Source organism: Lepidochelys kempii, chromosome 1, assembly GCF_965140285.1.
Source record: "Lepidochelys kempii isolate rLepKem1 chromosome 1, rLepKem1.hap1, whole genome shotgun sequence".
Classification (NCBI taxonomy): Eukaryota; Metazoa; Chordata; order Testudines; family Cheloniidae; genus Lepidochelys; species Lepidochelys kempii.
Window position 1 is genome coordinate 198,797,142 of NC_136380.1, and position 22,639 is coordinate 198,819,780.

Below are 22,639 nucleotides of genomic sequence, written 5' to 3' on the forward strand. Positions count from 1 at the left end.
AAAAAGCCAGTCTTCCTGGTATTAAATAAGGAACAGCACAAAGCAAAATTTGAAAACATTTCTTGAAAAATGTTACATTATAAACATAAAAGAAAGGAAATCAGAAATACAGAAATACAGAAAAATCATTATTTCAAGTTATTCTCTCCTATCTGTACAGTATAGTTCACCAGCTGGTTGTTCAGGTTGTACCCAATTATTACAAAGGCCTGTTTGGCAAAGTTAGAATGATTGTCTCACACAATAATAGAGATTACATGTATTTAATTTTTGAAAGCTCTGTTTGCTTTTTCCTTATGATTTTTGTTGTTGTATTAAACATGCCGTAAACCGGATGATAACGGTGTGCCTATGTCTCGTACGTTTCAGGTTTCTGTGCTTTTTCTCTGTTCTCTGTTACACCAGAGTGAATATGAAGTAGTTCCAGAAGTTACCCCAGATTTACACCACTGTAACAGGGCAGAGTTTTACCCCAAACCTATACATATTTTTTTTTCTCTGTCAGTATCTGAATCTTTGTACCCAACATCTGCCCCCACATCATCATGTTCTGTGGTTTTTGGGGTAATAATCTCTCTCATGATGAATCTTTTTTTACAATATGTGCTTTGCAGCCTGCGGAATGTTTTCTAACTCGTCCTGAGGAAAAAGAAGAAAGCACTGCGAAGGTGAAAAGGAGAAAGAAGGTATTGGAAACCCCCTCTCCCCCCCCCCCCCCCGCCCAACTAAAAGTTCAACACAAATGGTCTTCAGGGGCTGGCAGGGTGCAGTTGCTTTTATAAGACATGTCAGCTTCAGGATAGCACAATGCCAGTGATGTCCTTTAAATGGTTTTAGAAGCTTGTTTCCCTTGGTGTAGTGTACTGGGACCATAACATTGCAGCCAGTTTTATGAAAGAGAGAAAATCAACTCTGTCTTAGAAGAGAAACCTTTCTCAACTCCAGTCAAATACCTGCTTCACACCTACGTACCCAGCTACAACCTTGTGTCCAAAGCTGACTAGAAGAAATTAATGCAGGGATTGAAAGAGCATTGGGGGAGACAGAATCACCCCATTCCATCCTTGCAGCCAGGCTGCAGCATTTACTGCATTTCACGAGCAGTAGTGCTTTGGTCCCCTTTCTCCCCACAGTATAGCTACTGGGGTCCATGCTATGTATTGACCTTCTGACCATGACCCATGTCTGTCCCCAGGGGGACCCTCCACAGTCCTGGTGGAGATTATATAGCACAAAGTGTGTTGTCTTTCTGAACAGACTAAAATGCTGAGCTGTCTCACAGAGCAGGTACACAGGGTTTTAATTTCATGTTAGACCTTGCACACATCCCAGCAGATGGGAGGATTTTGCCTTAAATGTAGCTCTGGCGTTAATAACCACATCACTTTCTCTGCAGCCAAAACAAATGTGTCCCATGATGAAAATGGGTGACTGGACCTAAAATAAACCTCCAGTTTTCATGCAAACAGTAGAGGCTTAGTTAGATCTTTTTTTTTCAGTGGTAATATGCCATTAAGTCTGTACACATAACCTGTCAAATAATCATCATGAAGAATTTATCATACTGTACTAACATATAGGTCTGAAACTAATGACTCTCTCTCTTTTATAAATAAATAAATAAATTAAATAAAGTCAAATAAAACCCTTTGCTCCTTAAGCATCTGGAATGGATTGGAGGAAAAATAATAAAACTTCCTGTGTGAAGAACATTTTCCCAGAGCGCTCCTTGAAGAAAAAGAGTATGATCAGGTGTCCTTGAACTGACTGTTATGGAATTTCTCGTTAACATCAGCATCTTCCTCAAGAGAACCATAATTTTCCAGAAGGAATTGAGTGAGTCAGTGAATGACGTAATGAGCCAGTGAAACGCCAATTATCCCGTGGTACTAAGCAGAATGAGTCTTGTTGTTCTTGGGTTATTATCTGTTAGATAATTACTCTCTATAAAACATCTCCAAAAAGTGGCCCAGCTTGCAGTCATTACACAGCAGGAAAATTTTACCGAATCAGGATGGAACTTGAATTACTGCTGTTCACTGAGTGAAATCACATAGACACTGCAAGGGCTTGTGCCAAAGTCGGCTGCAAATGCTCCCAGTGCTTTCAAAAGGTTCTGGTTCAGGGCCTAAATGTTTTGGGACTGGACAAAAAATTTTCAAGACCTTTCTTAGGGCCAGGTTCTGATCTCTTTAGTCCCATTGGTGAGCAGTTAGCTGGGATCGCTCAAGCGAGTAACGTTACTAACAGGAATAAGGAGTTCACAGTTTGGCTGTTAGGGTTGTCCATATTATAATACCCTCTGTCATGCCAAGCTGCCTTCTCTGCTTGAAAATCTCTTGTTTTTAAAAGCAGTAAGATCATTTAAATAAAGAGGGACCCAGGTTCTCTTCCCTTGTCATTCATTTAATTAATTAATTTAGAAAGTGAAATTATGATTTCAAAGCATGGCAAAACTCTGACTCATTTCAGTGGGATTAAAATCAAGCCCTAAATGTAGGCTTTATTTATAAAATATCATCTTCATGACTGCTGGTTAAAGGTAGGCTGCTCAGAATTTTTAAAAAGTTTCATTCTCCTTTATGATGTATGCAAATAGTCTCAAAGTGTTTATATATAATAATGCACTTGAAATTTCAACTGCTGACATGTCCTTATGCTGTACAACCCAGTATCCCTGCTCCTGTCCCCTAGTTGGAGATTGAAAACTGTACCTCAGGTTTCAGCCTCTTGAGATATCACCATCCAGGTCCTAGAAAGATCTTGCCAAGATCCTCCAACAAACAGATGGAAATGAGGGCCTGGTATTCTTGAGAGGGTTGCCAACCCTCCAGGATTGGCCCAGAGTCTCCAGGAATCAAAGATTAATCTTCCATTCATGATTATGTCATGTGATGAAATCTCCAGGAATACATCCAATCAAAATTGGGAACCCTAATTCTTGATATTTCTAGAGAAGTATTGTCAACCGCAGTCATTCAAAAATCATGAACTAGGCCCCCCAGAATCACGATCAGTTTAAAAGCAATAACATTTCATATAAATATTTTGGGGGGGTTTCTTTGCCTGTTGGTTTTTGAGCTGTTAGGCTATTCTCTAGTTGTGTTTCCAAACTATTCTATGCAATCAATTGGGCTGCAAGTTTACCTTTTACATTTAAATGAGAGCTGAGATTCTTCAGTAATCTCTTGACTCCTCTAGCTGTTGCTTTAAGAAAAACACCTATTATTGTAAGATTTGTGACACATTTGTGAGACTTGGCAATAGTGATAAAGTAATACATTAAAAAACCTATCACCCAACTCCTCCCCCAACACAATCTTTGAGAAAATCCCAGTATTGCAGTAAAGTGCATAACAGAGGTACACAGTAAAGATGTTTTTGTTTTTACTTCACAGGCTGCGGACCCAGCTCTGAAATTTTCACTCCCAATGAAGGCAATGGGAGTTTTGCCCAATTATAAGGACTTTAGGACTCTGTTTCACCTGTATAAGATTATGAAGAAACATACTCTTACAGATTATCGTTAGATTGTCAAATAGCAAACACCATATTGAAAATGCCTTACATCTCCTTTTTTTTTCTTACTTTTGTTTATAGAAGAAAATTTCTGATATTCTTGCAAAATCATCTCCAAAACCAGGTGTCCCTGAAGACCTACAAAAGCTGCTTAATCAACACTTCGGTACTAAACGTTCAGTGATTGAACTAGAAGAGTTAAAACTGCCAGGTAAAATGTGCTGTATCAAAGAGCATTGTGCATTTCCTTCTGCATGGGGGATGGGGATTCATCTGTTTTAGGAACTAAAGGGCTTCTTAATCCAGATCTCTGAGTTCTATGGGGTTTTATGAGAATTTTTTCTTGTAGGGTATTGCTATGGTGTTTAAAATGAGTTGTGAGTTCTTTTGGTGGGTAAGTAAGTGGGTTTGTTTTCTAAATGGTGCAGTTAAGGAAACGAAAGGAAGCATTGTTTCAACATATCCAGTCATTGCAGAACATTAATTTCAGGAAGTTTCTTTTTTTGATAGAAGTGCAGGGATTTCTAAGTAATGGTTTTCAAGTTACTGAGAGCCAGGAAGATTAGTCTTATTCCTGTGGTTAGTGGCGCTGTACTCAGACATTTAAGATAAGGCTTCACCTGAGCTGCAATAAATTCTAAAGAAGGAAGAATAGTCAGACACCATTCTGAATTAGCTATGGAATGCTGACTATACTGCTCTTATCACCTGTTGGCTTTTTGGTGAGCTGTATGAAATGAGCTGGCAGCTTTAGTCCTTCAGACCTAGTGGACAGATTTTGTACCTAAACTGGTTGCTTGTTGGCAGTCTGACTGGAGAGAGACTGGTGAGCCCAGTGATAAAATGGGTAGGGCATGGAGACTGAACTCCCATCTCACCCCACTAAAGGTTTGAGGTGAAGAGGAAACTGCACTGCTGTGCGTTTTGTTCTACGAATAAAGTGGAATTAGTTTTCCAGTGCTGTCAATGTGAAGGGGGGAAGGAGGTTTAATAAAAATCCACTTTTCCAGTGCTGTCAAAGTGGAGGGGAGGGGGCTTGTAATAAAAATCATTACAATTTTCTTTTTGGTTTAGACAGAGAGGCCTTCTCCTCCTCCCTCCACCCCCTGGCGTAGCTTACCTTAACCCCTAAAAGCTTTAGCTTAAAAAATTTCATGATTCCTTATTTTGAGCCCAAGCTGTAGCATTAATTCTTGTTGTTAGGTTATATAAGAAGATACTGTGAGCGCCTGTGTATTGATATTGTATACTCAGAGTCAAAAGGGCCCCAGTAACAAGTCTGTTGGCTCTCGTTTTATCCCACTGATACACACTGAACTCTTTGTGCCCTGTGCCCCACTATGATCCTTTCAGCCAAGCTGCACTCTCTGTTTTTGACTGTTCAAAGCTTGTCTTTCTAGGTAACTGCACTCTCTTCCCAGCTTCATGCAGAGACGTGATCCTCCTTTCTTTCTCTAGGGTCAGCTTAGCTTTCTTCTTGAATCAAGGGAGAGTTTTGCCATCCTGCTGCGTTGCATCCTAAAAACCAGAGAAGTCTCTTTCATCCTCTGTATTGCTATGAAGCACTTACATTCTGTACTTCTAAACCCATAGGGTTTTGTGCAAATAACAATACTTTGTCACTTTCCTATTAAGAAAGGCCTTTAGGCTAGTGAAGCAACCCATTTCCATATGGATTGGGTCTTGGGTTGTTTTTTTCTTTCTTTTCTTGAAGGGAGATTTGGAAGCTTACAAAGCCGAAGGGGTTGGTGGCTTCTGTAGCTGTCAAGTCATTCATATCAACTCACTGGGCAGAACAGAGGGCATCTACTTGAAGTTGTTTAGTTGTGTTAGCAAAATATTAAACTTAGATGTTCGGGTTTAAGCCAACTTGGTTTCGGGCTGCTGCAAGCTGTGGTTATGCGGTTTTAATCCTTTCTGGAGGTTTTAAGGTACTGTTAACATCCCAGTTCTGATGGTTTGGTGAAAATAGTCATTGACCTACGACATGTATTTAGTTTCCCTTTGAAATTGGAGAATTAAGAACTCCGTCCTTCTCCATCTTTCTCTGAATTATTCAGCATTATTAAGTCATTAATATGAGTTACTGTATTCAGACTGGCTGGGCCCTCATTAGTACAAATAATGGCAAAGATAGATGACACAACTACCCTGAAGGACTGAAGATAGGACAGCACCAAAAATAGACACTTAGAGCTGTGAAATTACTCCCTGTAAAGTCTTTTCTACGCTGCCCTTTGGACTCATTCAGAATTGATAGCTTCACCTTTGGAAATAAAACTGCAGTTGAAACCTTAGTGCTTTATCCTACAGTGCAGGGGAGGTGCATCTTGTAAATAGAAAACCAAATGCATAAATCAGGGACTGATCCTGCAAGGTATTGAGCACCCTCACCTCCTTTTAGACACCAGCCCCTAAGTAAACAATTAGGAAGTGATTCTGAATTCCAGTGGTAAAAACCTAAGATTGCAGCAATAGAAAATCCACCACATGCAGAGCGCAATGATGGAAAGCAGCTTCCTTCAGCAAATTTAGCTGGCAGGGCTTCTGCTGTGCTCCAGCTATAAATTAAGTCTGCCTTCACATTCACGCTGTCAGAAATGGTGGAGTGAGGTTGGCAGCAATAACATAGCCTCGGCTTTGTTTGAATCTGAGTGATTCCCCTGTCAGGTGCCTGGGGATCAGTTGACAACAGGTAGCTGCTGGGGTTAATTTGGTCCAAAACCTGTTAGCGGATAGATTGAGGTGTTAATATGTTCTGTTTAATGTTTGGACAAGTAACATGCTGATAATTACACGTGCATCCACAATCAAAATGCTTTCTCATGATCACTTAATACTAATTATTTAAAACTAGGAGAGACAAACAGAAGGAAAGCTGTTAAACTGGCAAGTGCAGCTCTGGTCTGGGATTCAGCGCAAGTCGTTCTGAAATACCTCAGGCTAGAATTTTGTGCCATCCTACTTTAAAATAAATTCTAGGGGACACCACAGTTACAGTATCAGAAACAAACTGCCCATTCTTGATACTTGGCACAAATCATGTGGAAGCATATACCTTTTGTGTCCTCTCATTAAGGTTTTCAGATTGACACCAAATTGCCTTTAACTAACACATAAGGTATTTTACAACACATGGTCAGAGAGATTTTTTTAATCCAATAGTTTTATCATTGTCAGAATAAAAAAATATTTAATTTACATGATTACAGACACATTACTAAACATACTCCTCCTAAAGACATGCTTCCTGGAGTGCCAGGTTTCATGCAGCATAATGATGGTGTGGTTGGGTGCATCTGGAAGTCTGTGTTAAAACTCTGAGTTTGTGCGTCCTCACAAAAAGGAGGAGACTAATGGCCATTGACAGCTATTGGTCTAACTGAATGGAGATTAGCGGCTGGGTAAAATTTGGCAGCTTTATATCTGGGATAGAGACAGTGTCGTGCAGAGAGCCTTCTAGTGAGGATGGGGAATTAAAATGCATGTCAATATTTATATAACTGTGATGGAGCATAATTTACAGAGTTGTGCAATGTGAAAGTCCAGAGAGAAAAGTAACCCCATTGATAAGAAGATGACCCACATCTTACTTTTATTCTATACAATCCTGATTGTTTTAGTGACTCCTGAATGTAGGATTTGCCATGTTAGATTGGACCAATGGTCCAAAAAATCATAATGGTTCTGGCTGTGGCTTCTGATAGATGCCACAAAGGCATGTGAAAACCCTCCATTATGTATGTGGTCAGTTGTGTAATGCTATATTTATGGTGGGTGAGGGGAGAAAAACATTCAGATAATTGAGGAGGTCATTAAAATTGTGTTGATAGATTTTACCATGATTCAGTTAACCAGTTCACAAGCTCATTGCGTTTGCGTAGTGGGGACCACAAAACTCTGCCTTTCCAAAGGGCAATCCACATAGTTTTCAAAGAATAAGCATTACTGGTAGATTTAATCCAAGAAAGATTTAATAGATATACCTAGTGTTGTACTGTAAACTTATGAATCTACTAAATTATTCTGTTGCACATCTATCAACAAAAACATTTTGTCTCTTATTGTTTCAGATTCCTGTTTCCTGCCAGCCAATGACCTCACCCACAGTTTTTCTTCATACCTGAAGGAAAGTGAGTAAAATATTGGTCGCAAGGAGTGTGGAGTTTATTTATAAAAAAAAAATTTTTAGAGCAGTATTCAAGAGAAAGTAAAATCCTCATGATATACACAAGATAGTATGCATATCTGCCCACTTAAGAACATAAGAACGGCCATACTGGGTCAAACCAAAGGTCCATCTAGCCTAGTATCCTGTCTTCCAACAGAGACCAATACCAGGTGCCCTGGAGGGAATGAACAGAACAGGTCATCATCAAGTGATTCATCCCCTGTCGCCCATTCCCAGCTTCTGGCGAACAGAGGCTAGGGAAACCATCCCTGCCCATCTTGGCTAATAGTCATTGAGGGACGTATCCTCCGTGAATTTATTTAGTTCTTTTTTTGAACCCTGTTATAGTCTTGTCCTTCACAACATCCTCTGGCAAGGAGTTCCAGAGATTGACTGTGTGTTATGTGAAAAAATACTTCTTTTTGTTTGTTTTAAACCTGCTGCCTATTAATTTCATTGGGTGACCCCTAGTTCTTGTGTAATGAGAAGGAGTAAACAACACTTTCTTATTTACTTTCTCCACACCAGTCATGATTTTATAGACCTCTATCATATCCCCCCTTAGTCGTCTCTTTTCCAAGCTGAAAAGTCCCAGTCTTATTAATCTCTCCTCATACGACAGCCGTTCCATACCCCTAATCATTTCTGTGACCCTTTTCTAAACCTTTTCCAAGTCCAGTATATCTTTTTTGAGATGGAGCGGCCACATCTGCACGCAGTATTCAAGATGTGGGCGTACCATGGATTTATATAGCGGCAATATGATATTTTCTATCTTATTATCTATCCCTTTCTTAATGATTCCCAACATTCTGTTAACTTTTTTGACTGCTGCTGAACATTTGAGTGAATGTTTTTAGAGAACTATCCATCATATTTTATATATAATTGGGATTATGTTTTCCAATGTGCATTATATTGCATTTATCAACATTGAATTTCATCTGCCATTTTGTTGCCCAGTCACCCGGTTTTGAGAGATCCTTTTGTAGCCTTTCACAGTCTGCATGGGACTTAACTATCTTGAGTAGTTTTGTATCATCTGCAAATTTTGCCACCTCACTGTTTACTCTTTTCCAGATCATTTATGAATATGTTGAATAGGACTGGGCCCAGTACAGACCCCTGGGGGACACCACTACTTACCTCTCTCCATTCTGAAAACTGACCATTTATTCCTATCCCTTGTTTCCTATATTTTAACCAATTACCAGTGCATGAGAGGACCTTCCCTCTTATCCCATGACCACTTACTTTGCTTAAGAGCCTTTGGTGAGGGACCCTGTCAAAGGCTTTCTAAAAATCTAAATACATTATGTCCACTGAATCCCCCTTGTCCACATGCTTGTTGACCCCCTCAAAGAATTCTAGTAGATTGGTGAGGCATGATTTCCCTTTACAAAAACCATGTTGACTCGTCCCCAACAAATTATATTCATCTATGTGTCTGACAATTTTGTTCTTTACTATAGTTTCAACCAGTTTGTCCGGTACTGAAGTCAGGCTTACCGGCCTGTAATTGCCGGGGTCACCTCTGGAGCCCTTTTTAAAAATTGGTGTCACGTTAGCTATCCTCCAGTCATTTGGTACAGAAGCTGATTTAAATGATAGGTTGCGGACGACAGGTAGTAGCCCTGCAATTTCACTTTTGAGTTCCTTCAGTACTCTTGGGTGAATATCATCTGGTCTTGGTGACTTATTGCTGTTTAATTTATCAGTTTGTTCCAAAACCTCCTCTAATGGCACCTCAATCTGGGACAGTTCCTCAGATTTGTAACTTAAAAAGAATGGCTCAGGTTGGGGAATCTCCCTCACATCCTCAGCCATGAAGACCGATGCAAAGAATTCATTTAGTTTCTCCGCAAGGGCCTTATCGTCCTTGAGTGTTCCTTTAGCACTTCGATCATTCAGTGGCCCCACTGGTTGTTTAGCAGGCTTCCTGCTTCTGATGTACTTAAAAAAAAATTGCTATTACTTTTTGAGTATTTGGCTAGCTGTTCTTCAAATTCTTTTTTGGCCTGCCTAATTATATTTTTACACTTCATTTAGCCAGATTTTATGCTCCTTTCTATTTTCCTCACTAGGATTTAACTTCCACTTTTTAAAGGATTAAAATTAATCTTGCCCTTGAAATATTCATAAATTCAGTTATATTACATCTTTTATGTTTCTGCATATTTGTATTCTGCAAGATTATTATTTTGCATCAAAATATTTTAGTTTTGCTTTTAAATAATATTTGAGAAATATTTCTTAATATTTGACCACACTTGGTTAAATATGTAAGGCTGTGTCTATGCTTACAGTAGTGTGCAGAGTACATACAATGCACGCCCCCTTTGCATGGGTATAAATAATAGAGGTGTAGATGGTGAGCTTTACATGAGTAAAGACATGCCAGAACCTTATGGCATATGCCCTACACGACTGTCTACGTGCCCAAGCAGTGCCTCCCTGTCTACACTGCTGTCTTGAGCAGTGCAGTGTTCTGCTGTTTCCTTGCTGCTGGAGCTTTTCCCCGCCACAAGGAAAGGCTCTGGCAGTGGTGAAAGGCTAGTGGAGAAGGGGCAAGGGAGCAGAGAGAGGCTCTGCCAGCTCCCCGCTGCTGGGGCCTTTCCCTGCTGCAGTGAAAGATTCCTGGCAGTGTGGGAAGGCTCTGGCAATGGGGAGGCAGCAGGAAAATGCACTGGAAACATCATGTAGCTGGAGCCTTTCCCCACTCTCTCCCCCCTGCCAGAGCCTTTCACTGCTTTGTGTAGCTACACATCGCAAAAAGTGTGGACGCAGCTTGCATTTTTCACTGCTTGGTGTAGCTATGTGTACCCTGTACGCTGCCACCAGTGTAGACAAGGCCTAATTATGTTGTCTTAATTTTATTGTACCATTTCTACCTGTCCCTGGCTATTGAAATTAGTAATGAGAATTTTTATTCTCTTATGTCCTGGTTAACTAGATCTGCTTTTACATCCTTGTGGTACAGGTGCAATAAATGTATCCCCTTTAACAATTTTTCTCTCTATTAAAGCACTACTATAAATCAAATTGCATTGCAAATTTAGGGTCAAATGAAGTCAATGGATTTGCGCATATTTAAACAGTCGCTGCATTTTGACCCTTATGTAACCTGTTTTCTAATGTAACCTATTTGGTAATCATATTTCATTGTTTGGTACATGAGACCTTTTGTTTGTTAATTTTTTGGAAATATCTTAATGTTTTACAAACTAAGACTATGAAGTAGTGTGCCATAAGTATAGTCTTTCGGCAGGCAGCTATTCATCATGTACTTATATAATTTAGCGTGGCAATATGTATTTAAGTCATAGCTTTCTCTGTGTATTTTGTATTTCTTGTTGCAGTCTGTCCCAAATGGGCAAAACTTCGTAAAAACCACAAGGAGAAGAAGTCTGTGCTGATGCTGATTATCTGCAGTTCTGCTCTCCGTTGTTTGGAGCTCATTAAGTATGTTGAAAGCAAATGTTATGTTGAGACTGGCACCTGGTCAGAGGTTTTGCCTGGAACCCTAGACATAAAGGCAAAATCGGGACAATGTCCTTTGCTAGCCAACAAAATTACTGACTCAACTGATGCAATATCCTTCACTCCTCCAAACCGTGGTACTGTGGTATTTGGTTTAGACTAAAGTAGAACTTAATAACTCAGCTGCATAGATCTACTGTTTTTGTTACAAACCAAGACTAAAGCATAGTTGCTCTTAGAAAGACATACAACCTATTACACTTAAGAACAGATTAAGTGGATAAAGATGCACAGCTCAACACTATCATTTTGAGTGCAGTGTCAGGACATTTTGATGACAAAGTTCAATAGAAACACAGTGCTCTGCGACCCCTGTGGAGACCAATGTGTCTGGCCTGGGTTAGTGTTTCTCAGTCTTTTCAGGTTGGCAACCCCTTCTTCACAGCCAGTTTTTTCCATGACTTCCCTCTCCCTTGCATTTACTATAAAAGTAAGAGTAAAGAAAATGTAGCAATAATAATAGATTGTAATAAAATTTTCAGTCCCTCACATCCCCACCCCACTTAGCTTTTGTGACTCTGCATCCCAGGGTCACGATTCACTGGTCTGTGTAATGTCCTGATTTCACCTGCCTGGAATACTAGGCCTGCTCTGGAAGGTGTGATTCTGTCACTCCTTAATGACTGATTTACAGAGAATAAGCTTTATTTTGAATTCTGTCTTCTGTGGTTTTGAGCCTTTAGGCTGCACTATGGTTACATGTACAAACTTTTCTCTGCAACCATGAGAGCTAGAATCTTTTTTTTTTTTCTTTTTTTCCCCCAATGAAGGATGAAAGTTTCCTAACTTCATTAGTTGGGCCTTAAAAAAAAATACTAACTACTGTGACACTACTACTGTGGTAATAAAATATTGGCTGTTCCATGAAGCCAGGGTCTTCACAAATCCAGTTCCGTTTGCAAGACTGGTACGAGGAACATTTTTTCCCCTCTCATAGCTTAGACACTCTGGATGTACTAGCGGTTTTTCTAGGTGAACCCAGCCCTAATGCCTGTTTCCCTAGCTCATGAAGCCATAGAGTAGAAATCTGGACAGGAGCAAGGAGCTATTTCAGTCCCCACAGAGTTGCTGATGTCTGTGGACTGTGTTGTTGGTAGGCTAAAGGGAGGGAGGCGTGTGACATACACTGTCTGGGGTGTGGGTCATCTGCCCTGTATTCTCTCTGTTAGTTCTAATTTGCATCATATTTATGAGAGCTGGGGGAAATGTTTGCTGGTGACTGGGAGGGAGATGTGTGGAGGTTTCTGCCAGTTTTGAGCAGCGTGACCCAAGACCTGTTCCTGGCAATGTTGCCAACATCAGAGATGCCAAGATCATGAACATATGTATTTGAGAACAGGGCACTATACATTATTGCTTTTTATCAGGATACATGCTGTTTAATAAATGAATGTTCTTCTTCGAGTGCTTGCTCATGTTGATTCTATTTTAGGTGTGCACGTGCCCACGTGTGTGGCCGTTGGAGATTTTTGCCTTAGTGGTATCCATTGGGTTGGCTGTGGTGTCCCCTGAGTGCTGTGTTCACGCGTCAGCATATTAGGCGCTGCCGGCCCTATGCCCTCTGTTCATTCTTACCGCCCGTGGTGGTTAGTTGGAGTGCCTTTCCCTTACCTGGCAGGGGTTAGCAGTTCTTCTACTTCAGTTTCCGAGCCTTAAGGCCTTGTAAATTGTTTGTATACAGTAGTTAGTAAGTAGTTACTTAGCGATAGCGTCCCAGCAGGGACTTTGCCCAAGGTGGGGCATGCTCTGACTGCAACAGGCCTATGCCTGTGAGTGACCCCCAAAGCAGCTGCCTCAAGTGCTTGGGGGAATAGCCTGGGAAGGACCAAGTGTCACATCTGTAAGAACTTTTGTCCCAGGACTCAAAAAGAGTGAGACATCCATTTGAGAGCTCTTCTCACGGAGGCTGCTCTCCGCCTAGCATCCGAGCCTTCCCAGCCAGACTCTGCCCCAAGCACCTCGGCGTTGGTGTGCAGCACACTCCCAGCACTGGGCTCTGCCTGGCATTGCTCCCCGTCACCAGTGCCTAAGAAGAGGTTGAAGAAGAGTGACTCCCCAGCACCGAGAAAGAAGGAAAGAGGACCCAGTTTGGACCGCCAGCCACCACTGGGGCCACCTGCCTGACTGGGGGCCCCCTAGTCCCCCAAGGGATCCGCCGCTGACTCCAGGAAGTGGTAGGGGACCCAGACTAGTGGTAGGGCTGACACCTTCCCAGGCCCTCCTGGCGCCCAGAGAGCAGAGGCCTCTACCAGCGCCACCAGCACCACGTGTCCTAGGAAACGGCAAAGGCTCTCAGCGAGTGCAAGCCAGCTATATAGACCCCTGCAGAGAGCAGGCAAACGATGCCAGTCTCCAGAGACAAGTCAGCACTCTCCGTCTCCACCCTCCAGGTCTCTGTCTTCTGCAGGCCATCCTAGATCGCCAGCATTGTGCTCGCAGTCTCCTCCCTCTCAACGCGGGTTGCCTAGAGGAAGGCACTGGTCACCATATTGGCAGCACCAATAATCCTCCCACCGGCTGTCTCCATGGCGCAGATCCACATCTCCCAGACAGTGGGAGTGGTCTCCGTCACGGTACCAATCTTCCCGGTCCCAGCACCAATCCTTCTACTCGAGGCACCGGTCTCCTGCGGCGACAGTTAGCCACCAGACACTACGGCGTTCTTCTACGGTCCCTCCATGTTCACCGGAAGATGATTCGTCTCGTACAGAAAGAGAATTCAGCCCCTCACTGCGACAGCACTGGTGCGATTGGGCACTTGAGGCTGCGTCGACCTCCGTGATGCCGTTGTGGCAGCAAGGCCAATGGCCCTACTGGAGCGCGTGAGACATGCCTGTGTTGACGATACCTCCATCATTCCATTCCTCGGCCACCTCCTCGGAGCAGCAACCAACGGCACCAGTGGCACAAAGCCACTGGTCATGGAATGATCTGTCCCTCCACATAAATGTCAGGGAGCTCAAAGTGGTTCACCTGGCCTGGCAGGCTTTCCTGTCCAACGTGAAGGGCAAGGTGGTGCATGTCCTGACAGACGATACTGCTGCCATGTACTACATCAACAGGTCGGGCAGAGCCAGGTTGTCGGCCCTTTGCCAAGAAGCTCTCAGCCTTTGGGACTTCTTTGTGCAGCATGTCATTCATCTGGTAGCCGTGCATCTGCCCAGGCCAGGAACGAGTTAGCAGATCACCTCAGCAGGACTTTCTTGTCTCGCCACAAATGATTGCTCTATCCGGAGGCAGTCAGTGGGATCTTCCGGAGGTTGGGGATTCCCCAGGTGGACCTGTTTGCATCCTGTCAGAATAGGAAATACCACGTGTTCTGCTCATTCTGGAGATTGGACAGGGGCTCCCTGTCAGACACCTTTCTGCTCTCATGGTCAGGGGCTCTGATGTCCACCTTTCCGCTGGTGCCGCTAATTCACAAGGTCCTTATGAAGATCAAACAGGACACGGCAAAGGTGATCCTGGTAGCCTCTGTGTGGCCTCGGCAGCACTGGTTCGGCACGCTGCTGGACCTTTAAGTAGCCGCCCCGCTGCAGCTTCCTCTCTGGCCAGACCTGCTGTCCCAGAACCAGGGCAGTCTTTTGCATCTGAACCTGGTATCGCTGCACTTGAGAGCATGGCTTCCACATGGCTAAATGTGGAGGAACGGGAATGCTCAGCCTGTGTCCAACAGGTCTTGTTGCGTAGCAGAAAACCCTCCACCAGAGCGACCTGCCTGGCCAAGTGGAAGCGGTTCACATGCTGGACTTTGGCCTGGAGTATCCTGGCTGAGCAGGCTTCGCTGCAGGTGATCCTGGACTATCTTCTACACCTCAAGCTCCAAGGGCTGTCCTTGTCATCAGTCGAAGTTCGCTTGGCTGCTATTTCGGCCTTCCACCCTCCGCTCCAGGACAGGTTGGTCTTCGCTCATGACATGACAGTCTGGTTTTTGAAAGGTCTGGAGAGTTTCTACCTGCATGTCATGGCTCCCGTCCCTCACTGGGACCTCAACCTCATGCTGTCGTGGCTCAGGGGTCCTCCCTTCAAGCTTCTAGCTTCCTGCTCCCTGAAAAGTTTCTTTCCTGATCACAATAAAGTCTGCCTGTGTGGTCTCTGAGATCAGGGTGTTTACTTCAGAGCCGCCCTATATGCTGTTTTACAAGGACAAGGTCCAGCTGCAGCCGCACTATGAACACATCTTCATAGCCTCACTGATGTAGTATTTTCTCTGAACTTTTCCCCCTGTTTGCACACAGACACCTGTCAGCACACACACACTCATTCTTCATACACAGAACTTATTTGTTCATAAGGACTTCTCTGAGCCACCAGATGGTGCATCCAGTCACTTTGCTCCTGCTGTGCTGAAGTCTCTGGTCCCTTCTGGGAAGGGAGCCCAAGCTTCGTCTTTCACTCAGATGCTGTGCTAACCTCACTGCTGACTTCAAAAGGCTGGGCTTTGTGCTAGTAGAGTGACATCACAATGCAAAACTGAGATGTTGTCTCTGCCATCTCTTTCCTTTGTCACCAATGTGGACAGGGGTCTTACTCCCTCACTTTGGGATGGAAAGTCCTTCAGTAACTGACTGTGTGCGGAAGTCTCGTTCCACACTCCCTGTTGTTGGGAGAGTGGAGCAGAAAAAGTCTGAGTTTCCCTCTCTCCTCTGTCATATTAGCTGCACAGTTATTCATCTCTGGTTCCTCATGTACTTTTCTTTCTCCTGCTTTCTTTCCCTTTGCAATCGCTGATTCTAGATTTTGTGGGCTCTGTTTTTGTTTTCCATGTTTCGCTGGCATGTAGATCATGTCCCAGCTTCTATCCCATCCTGCTGTATGTCCCAGTAACCGTTCTGTGTCTGATCCACCCTGTTGTAGGGTCACTTTCCTTTCTCTCTCATTTCTCTACGACCGATGTGGTGTCTGCATGACCCTTCTCCTTAGTTGGTTCCTATCCAGCAGTTGTTAATTTTGTGCTGAGGTGCTGCTACTGCCCCGACGCTCCTAGGGCCTTGTAACTTGTGAAAACCAGAGTGAGGATACAGCAGGAACAAGCTCTGGTGTGTCCACATTCATTCAGTTTGATTCCACAGGGATAGAGTTAATGAGATTTGTATATTGGTTCAGGAGATTTGAAAGGCTTCCTGCCCAAACCTGACTTCCCCAACAGAAGGTATGAAAATCAGAATTTGTTCCTCTTGGCCCAGTCTCTTGATGAGAACTGTCATAGTTTCTGCAACACACATCGCTAGATCAGTGGTTTGCATTCTCCACTCCATACTTTTGATCCGAGTACCCAGGCTCCTCTGCTCCCAGCTTTCCCAATAGCGGATGTAGATCTTGCTATCCCACAATACACCATGGAGTGAAGAGCAGAGCAGTGCAAGGCTGGGTTTAAGGCATGAAAACTCTGGTTATGTCTCCTCTCCTGGCTCCAGAATTCAAATGATGACTGTTGAATTTCCGCATTGTTTACAAAAAAAAGTTTCTAGACTTCATGGTTGTAAAGGAAGGCTTTAACATGTGACTTGCATGTCACTGGTGCATTGATTTCTTCCTGAGTGCAGGGAAAAGCCTATTTCAACTGGAGCTTTGTAAGCTCCATATTCATTTTCTCCTGCTGAGTTTATTATACAGATCATGAAGTTTTTTATATATAGAACTATGTCCCAAAGCAAAGGCTCAGGACGCAATTTTGGTCTTCTGATGAAAAGAGTTGTGGTCAACGGGGTGTGGGTATCAAGGTTCCTTTGTGTAATAAGGGTTATGACAGCCCAGAAGGGATGATTTTCCTAATAATTGCATAAATAAATGTAATAACTTAAATTTCCGGTTCAGAATGCTTTCTGATGTGCCTATAATTCAATAGTGAAATCATTCTTTTATTTAAATTTGGCAATTGATTAGTCAGTAGTCTTGAAGGAAGTCAATTGTAAAAGTACATGTTCTTTAAATATTACATAAATACCTATCAAAAAGATGTGCGTTAATTACTCCTAAATTGTGCCTTCTAGTATGTAGGTCTGGTTGTAGATCATTACAATTACCAAATATAGATTTAAATAATAATTTATTGGGATGTTTTCAAAGCACAAATAGGAGTCAATGGGAGTTGGGCACCTAACTCATTTATACATCCCATTCTTAAGCATTAAATTAACTAGTTTTGGTTTCCTCTTGTGCCTGTTATACACTCCTAATCCGAGTTCTAATGTTTGAGTTCATTTTTAATTTATCCTCTACTAGGTCAGTGACGGCATTCAAAGGAGACTGCAAAGTTATTAAATTGTTTGCAAAACACATAAAGGTAAGCAAGTTCAGAGGTAGTTTTGATGAAATGGCTAACCAATCACATACCATTGTCTTTGGTGTGATATTGTAAGGATACTTTTCATGGACATAGCTTCTTTCTTTAGAAAAGGGCCTCCTTTCTGTACCCCAGCAACACAGTTCTGGGCATTCAACCAAGCAATTCCTCTGATTGCTCCTCAACTCTCCTCATGCCCCTGTGGTTTTTTGTGCAGCATGGGCACCTACATTAAGATCAGAACATCCATCAGGAACCTGTGTGGTACACACTCGAACATTCTGTGCCTCAAACCAGTCTCTGATTTTGGGCCTGCTTAAAAACCAAAACCAAAAAGCATGTGCATGTGTTCGCATCCACAAAACTCCACCTTCACCCACATTGGTGGGTGCAAATCAGGTAGTGAGATGCTCAGCTACCCAATGCAAATGCCTGTTTGTGTGTACAAATGATAGGGTTGTTTTGCAATCAAGGAAATCAGAGACAGTGGGTGTAAATTTGGCCTTCTATATAAATACTGTCAAACAGGTAAATGTTACACACAGTATGTTTCATCCTTCCCCAGTCTTGGGCAGATTAGTGTGAATCCAGTTTTGCATTAACTTTCCCCAGATTGTGTGCTCTCCATTTAGTTCTAGAGGATTGATTTAATTGTTGGGAGGTCAGTGCTATTCAGACCTCAGAAAACGGATTCAGGGTGAGATTTTGAAAGGCACAATCGAGTGAATTTCAATTATTGACTTTCAAAGGGAATTGGACACCTCACTGCCCTTTGTGGCTTTCCCCCATATGTACCAGTTTTACAATCCGAGAGACGAACACTGTGTCTCTTACTGTCTGAATGTACAGTGCTTTAGCTTCCACACATTAACTGTCCATGTGGACCCCAGTACCACACACTAAAAGTTCCTTAGTGTGCTTATGGAACTCTTAATGCATGGTAGCAGGACCCACGGGGACAGTTACACACAGCAGGCTATAATACCGTAGATTACATCCCAGCTTGCTGGGCACTATTTCTCCAAATGGACTTGACTTTAGATGGTGTTTTAAGAGGAGTTATTGTGCTATTTGGAATTTACCTCCAGTGTGGAATAAAATGTTCTTTAAGAGGGAATCCTAAACACTTGTGGGTTTACTGATGCAACATTTTCTCTTACTGTCCTTGAATTAGATAAAAGAACAGATGCACATGCTGGAGAGTGGTGTCATCCACCTGGGTGTAGGAACACCTGGAAGGATAAAAGCACTAGTAGAACAAGGTAGGAGAAGAGGCTGGAATGGGCTCTGGTAATGGACATGTTGCACATGGCAGAACAAGTGAAACTTCGATACAGAGTTTGAAGGTTCTGGACTTACCTGAGTCAGTGAATTTGGGGATCTGCTCTCACAATTGTCACTCAAATGCAGGTTAAGAATATAAAGTTAAAAATCTGGGAAGCCGAACACAGTGGCTTAGACAAAAGGAGCTATGCTATGCACAATTCTGAGTTCAATTTCAGCTTTTATTGAAACCCCCCGCCCAACAAAATCTAGATTTGCTTGGTCTTTCAGTTTATTATTCCCAATCTCCTGCCAGGCATGAAGGTCTTGAACAGGAAGTTAGTTTTTCTGTTTAACCCTCCTTCTCCTTCCCAAATCTAAGTTTTTTTTCCTGCCATATATTTTGCTTCCTAAATAGATATTTGCAATAAAAACAAAATGTAACGTAGATATCACAGGATACTAACCATGGTCCCGTCACGGCAGTTCCATCTTTGGGTCAGTTGGCCAAGCTATACCCTGCTCGAGGGTGGGAGCTGGCTCTGGTAGGGGACTCCACTGTTTCTCCCTCCAGGAAGCATAGGAACAGTGAGATGTTTCATTGTTGCTGTGTTTTACAAGAGTGTTAAGATATCACAATTCAACAGCACATCATAGAGCTGATGTTGCTGCATCAGCCCAAAGATATGTCAAGACGAGAGACAATGGGCTAGGAGCAGAAGCTGACCATGTGTTCTTCATGTCTAGAGCTGTTTGACGGTTCAGTGCTGCCATGGGAGGTTACTGAGAAAAAGCTAGCAAGAAAAATTGTGGACATCACCCACTTGCTATGGAAGAGTTAGCAGAGCTGGCAGAAGGGTCATTTCCCAAAGAACCATCTGCCTCCTTGTCTCCTTCCATTGAAATGGAAGATGACCAAAGCCCTTCACAGTGCTGCTGACCTAAAGCTTATTTAGGGCCTGATTGTGCAAGTTTCTGAGTATCCTCAGTTCCCACTGATTGGCTCTTGCTGGCTCAGGTCCTTATAATTTACCAACTTGTCGTCAGCCATGGAAACTCAACTCCTGTGGTTTCATGAAGAGGAAGTCTGGGGAATTCTTTGCAGGCAGGATATTGGCTCTTGACAAGCCTGGCAACAGCAGTTGCTCTGCTTTTGCGTTTATCTTCTTGAAAAGGCATGGGATTATGTGGTAAGGAAGTTTGCAGTGTCATTGCATTAGTTTTCCAACCAGCAAATGTAGTGCTTAATGTTCAGTGCCCTGGGAACAGACTGCAAAGGATGAAAAACTCAAAAATCATTTTGATAAGCACATGTCATTTTACCTTTATTATAGTAAGACTTGCTCTGTCTTTTCAGATGGCCTTAGCTTGAACTCCTTGAAGTATCTGATTTTGGATTGGAACTGGAGAGATCAGAAGTTAAGGAGAATGATTGATATCCCTGAGGTACAGTATGGTCACCTTTTTAAACAATGACGTAACTATATTAACCTTTCTGTCTAAACGTAGTTAACACTTGAATGCTGGGAAGTCAGGATTTTCTGCTGTGAAACTGACTTCTGGTATCAGCACTCAAGGAACACAAAGGAATTAGCATTTTACCTATAATTTTGCACCCTGGGTTCCCCAGCTCCAAACTGAGGCACTTCACTTCTTCATCTCTCATCTCGTGAGCTGCAGCAAACGGTACCAATGGGTTCCAGCGCCCTCTATCAATTTTTCCTGCTCGGATGTCTCTGAGCTAGTAGTTCTGCCCCTCCCAGAGACTCTCAGCAACGCACTCCTGGGAGGAAATTTTTCCTCAGAAATTGAAGAAAAGGAACTAAGATTCCTTTTGAGCAGCTTTTGAGGACACATTGGACTCCAAGATGGAAGGAGCACATTGGCCTGTTGAGTCACACTACAACCTCATCTAGAACAATATGATCCCATAAAGCAGCAAAACTCATTGGCCTGTAATCCACTGGTAGAGCCTTCTCATCCTGACAATTCCATGTGCTTTTCAGTGGCATGTTGCAGCACTCACATTGTTAGGTGTGCAGCATTGTGCTGTGGTATTGTGCTATTTGATATGTAGTAGGCTATGTAGATAACCAGTATTTAGCCCAGAGAGAGAACTGACCACAAGTCTCTCCAATCAGTATGAAAAGGCTACCTCTCTCCTGTGCAGGCATGGGTAACGGTAACCTCTAAGTTGAATGAACTTTATTATCCTTATGTGCCTGAAAAAACAACCAGAGGCCAGAATAGATCAGTTATGTACGTCGTAGTCAAATGGGCTTGAAACTGGTAATGTTGTATCTTACTGACAAGGGTTGCTTATTTCTCGTGATTAGTTAGACTAAGAAATGACCCATTACTGTGGCAATATTCATGGTTGAGAATAATGGTTTAATTTTATGTCCTATGTCATTTCATCTTTATTGCCTGTATAATGCTCGTATCATTAAAACAGTTTATGTAAAATCAATAATTTTTATGTTTAGGGTCAAATTAATCGACGATGTTACTGGTCATATGCTAACGGTAAATAAGTAGATGCACGATAATACATAGGTAGGTGTTGCGGGTATTGCTCTGTTGGGCACGGTAGAGAATGTAGGCTCCAATGTCTGGAGCCTCCAGAGGACAATCCCTTTGACAGGTAGCACAGACCTCTTTCACAAGGAAGAAAATTGTCACACACCCCATCCTGCTCTGTACTTTAACATGTTTTTGAGTGTGTTGTATCACTCACCACCACGTGTGCAAGGTTGTGTTTCTCATGCTCCAGGATGAACTACTGTGTCTGCTAAAATACCTTGAAGAAATCAAGTAGCAAAAAGAGCAGCTTCACTTAATGAAGCAAAGAGGCTCCCCCTTGTGGTAAATCATCAATAGAAATCTCAAGGTGTGAGTTTGATAGGGTACTTGCATTAAAATGGATATGTAAGCAATTCGGACACTGATGAACAGATCACAGAAATGTTAGCAAAGGACACTGGCACAAAGCCCTACTACTATGAAAAGTGCTATGGGCTCATATGGACTACAGATGGACCAGGGTTTCTGTGAGTCAGCCACAGGCAGCAAGCCGCAGCCTCTGGCTGATCTACCTGGATCTGAACCTATGCTATCGCAAACCTGAGACTGAGGCCTCCTAGCCATTCCTTACAGCTTAACTAAACATTTGTTCTTCAGGGAGCATGCCAAACTTCCTGAATACTATCTCGCCATGGGGAGTAGTCCTACAGCTGGGATGCTGCCTGGATAACAAAATTGTGACTCTAACTGTATTTAACTAGAAAAAAATAATGTAACATTAAGAATACAAAATTAAAAGCCTAGGAATTGTGCAAGTTAATGGTGAATGTGTAACACCAACTTTGCCCTTTTGTGCATTTTCTGCATTATGGAACAGCCTTCAATCACCTGCTATGTCTCAGATAACACAACATACGGGGTTTTCCCCCAGCAGCCTTGGATACGTATGTGAAGCATCTTGTAGTACAGTACTTTGTACTACTGCATATGCCAGAAAGAGTCCAGGAAAATCATTTATATGAAAGGTATGTAGTAAACTGTACTCAGATAGCATAGTACAGATAAAGTGTCATAACAGGGCTATAGTGAATCCCATCAGGTGCTGGCAAAGGTAAGACTTTACATTTGGAGTATCTCATTGAGCCAGGTACCTTGTTCTCCTACTTCTGAGTACAATACCAAGAACACTATAAATAGTAATAAATAATAACATGATACTGCCAGATTTTCAGAAATGGCTGCCAGTTTGTGGGCCTGCAAAAATTACATAACTAATTGGTATCCACAGTTAAGTGAAGGTGGGAGTGATGATAGTGTGTAACTGCTAGCAGCTCCAT

At 42.6% G+C, this 22,639-nt stretch overlaps 1 protein-coding gene across 8 annotated transcripts in view; it reads left to right on the top strand.

Annotated features, from left to right (window-relative positions):
• The window catches only part of CMSS1 (cms1 ribosomal small subunit homolog), a 364,144-nt gene that overhangs the window by 339,562 nt on the left and 1,943 nt on the right, over window positions 1–22,639 (top strand). For 6 of the 8 annotated variants that reach the window (XM_073307651.1, XM_073307688.1, XM_073307703.2 and 3 more), the window contains 7 exons: window positions 615–686; window positions 3,601–3,730; window positions 7,593–7,652; window positions 11,050–11,152; window positions 17,456–17,516; window positions 18,691–18,778; window positions 20,137–20,225. In XM_073307651.1, coding sequence (XP_073163752.1) covers window positions 615–686; window positions 3,601–3,730; window positions 7,593–7,652; window positions 11,050–11,152; window positions 17,456–17,516; window positions 18,691–18,778; window positions 20,137–20,225 — 603 coding nt within the window. The remainder of the gene's footprint in view (window positions 1–614; window positions 687–3,600; window positions 3,731–7,592; window positions 7,653–11,049; window positions 11,153–17,455; window positions 17,517–18,690; window positions 18,779–20,136; window positions 20,226–22,639) is intronic. The other 2 variants (XM_073307667.2, XM_073307677.2) reach the window with 1 other exon arrangement.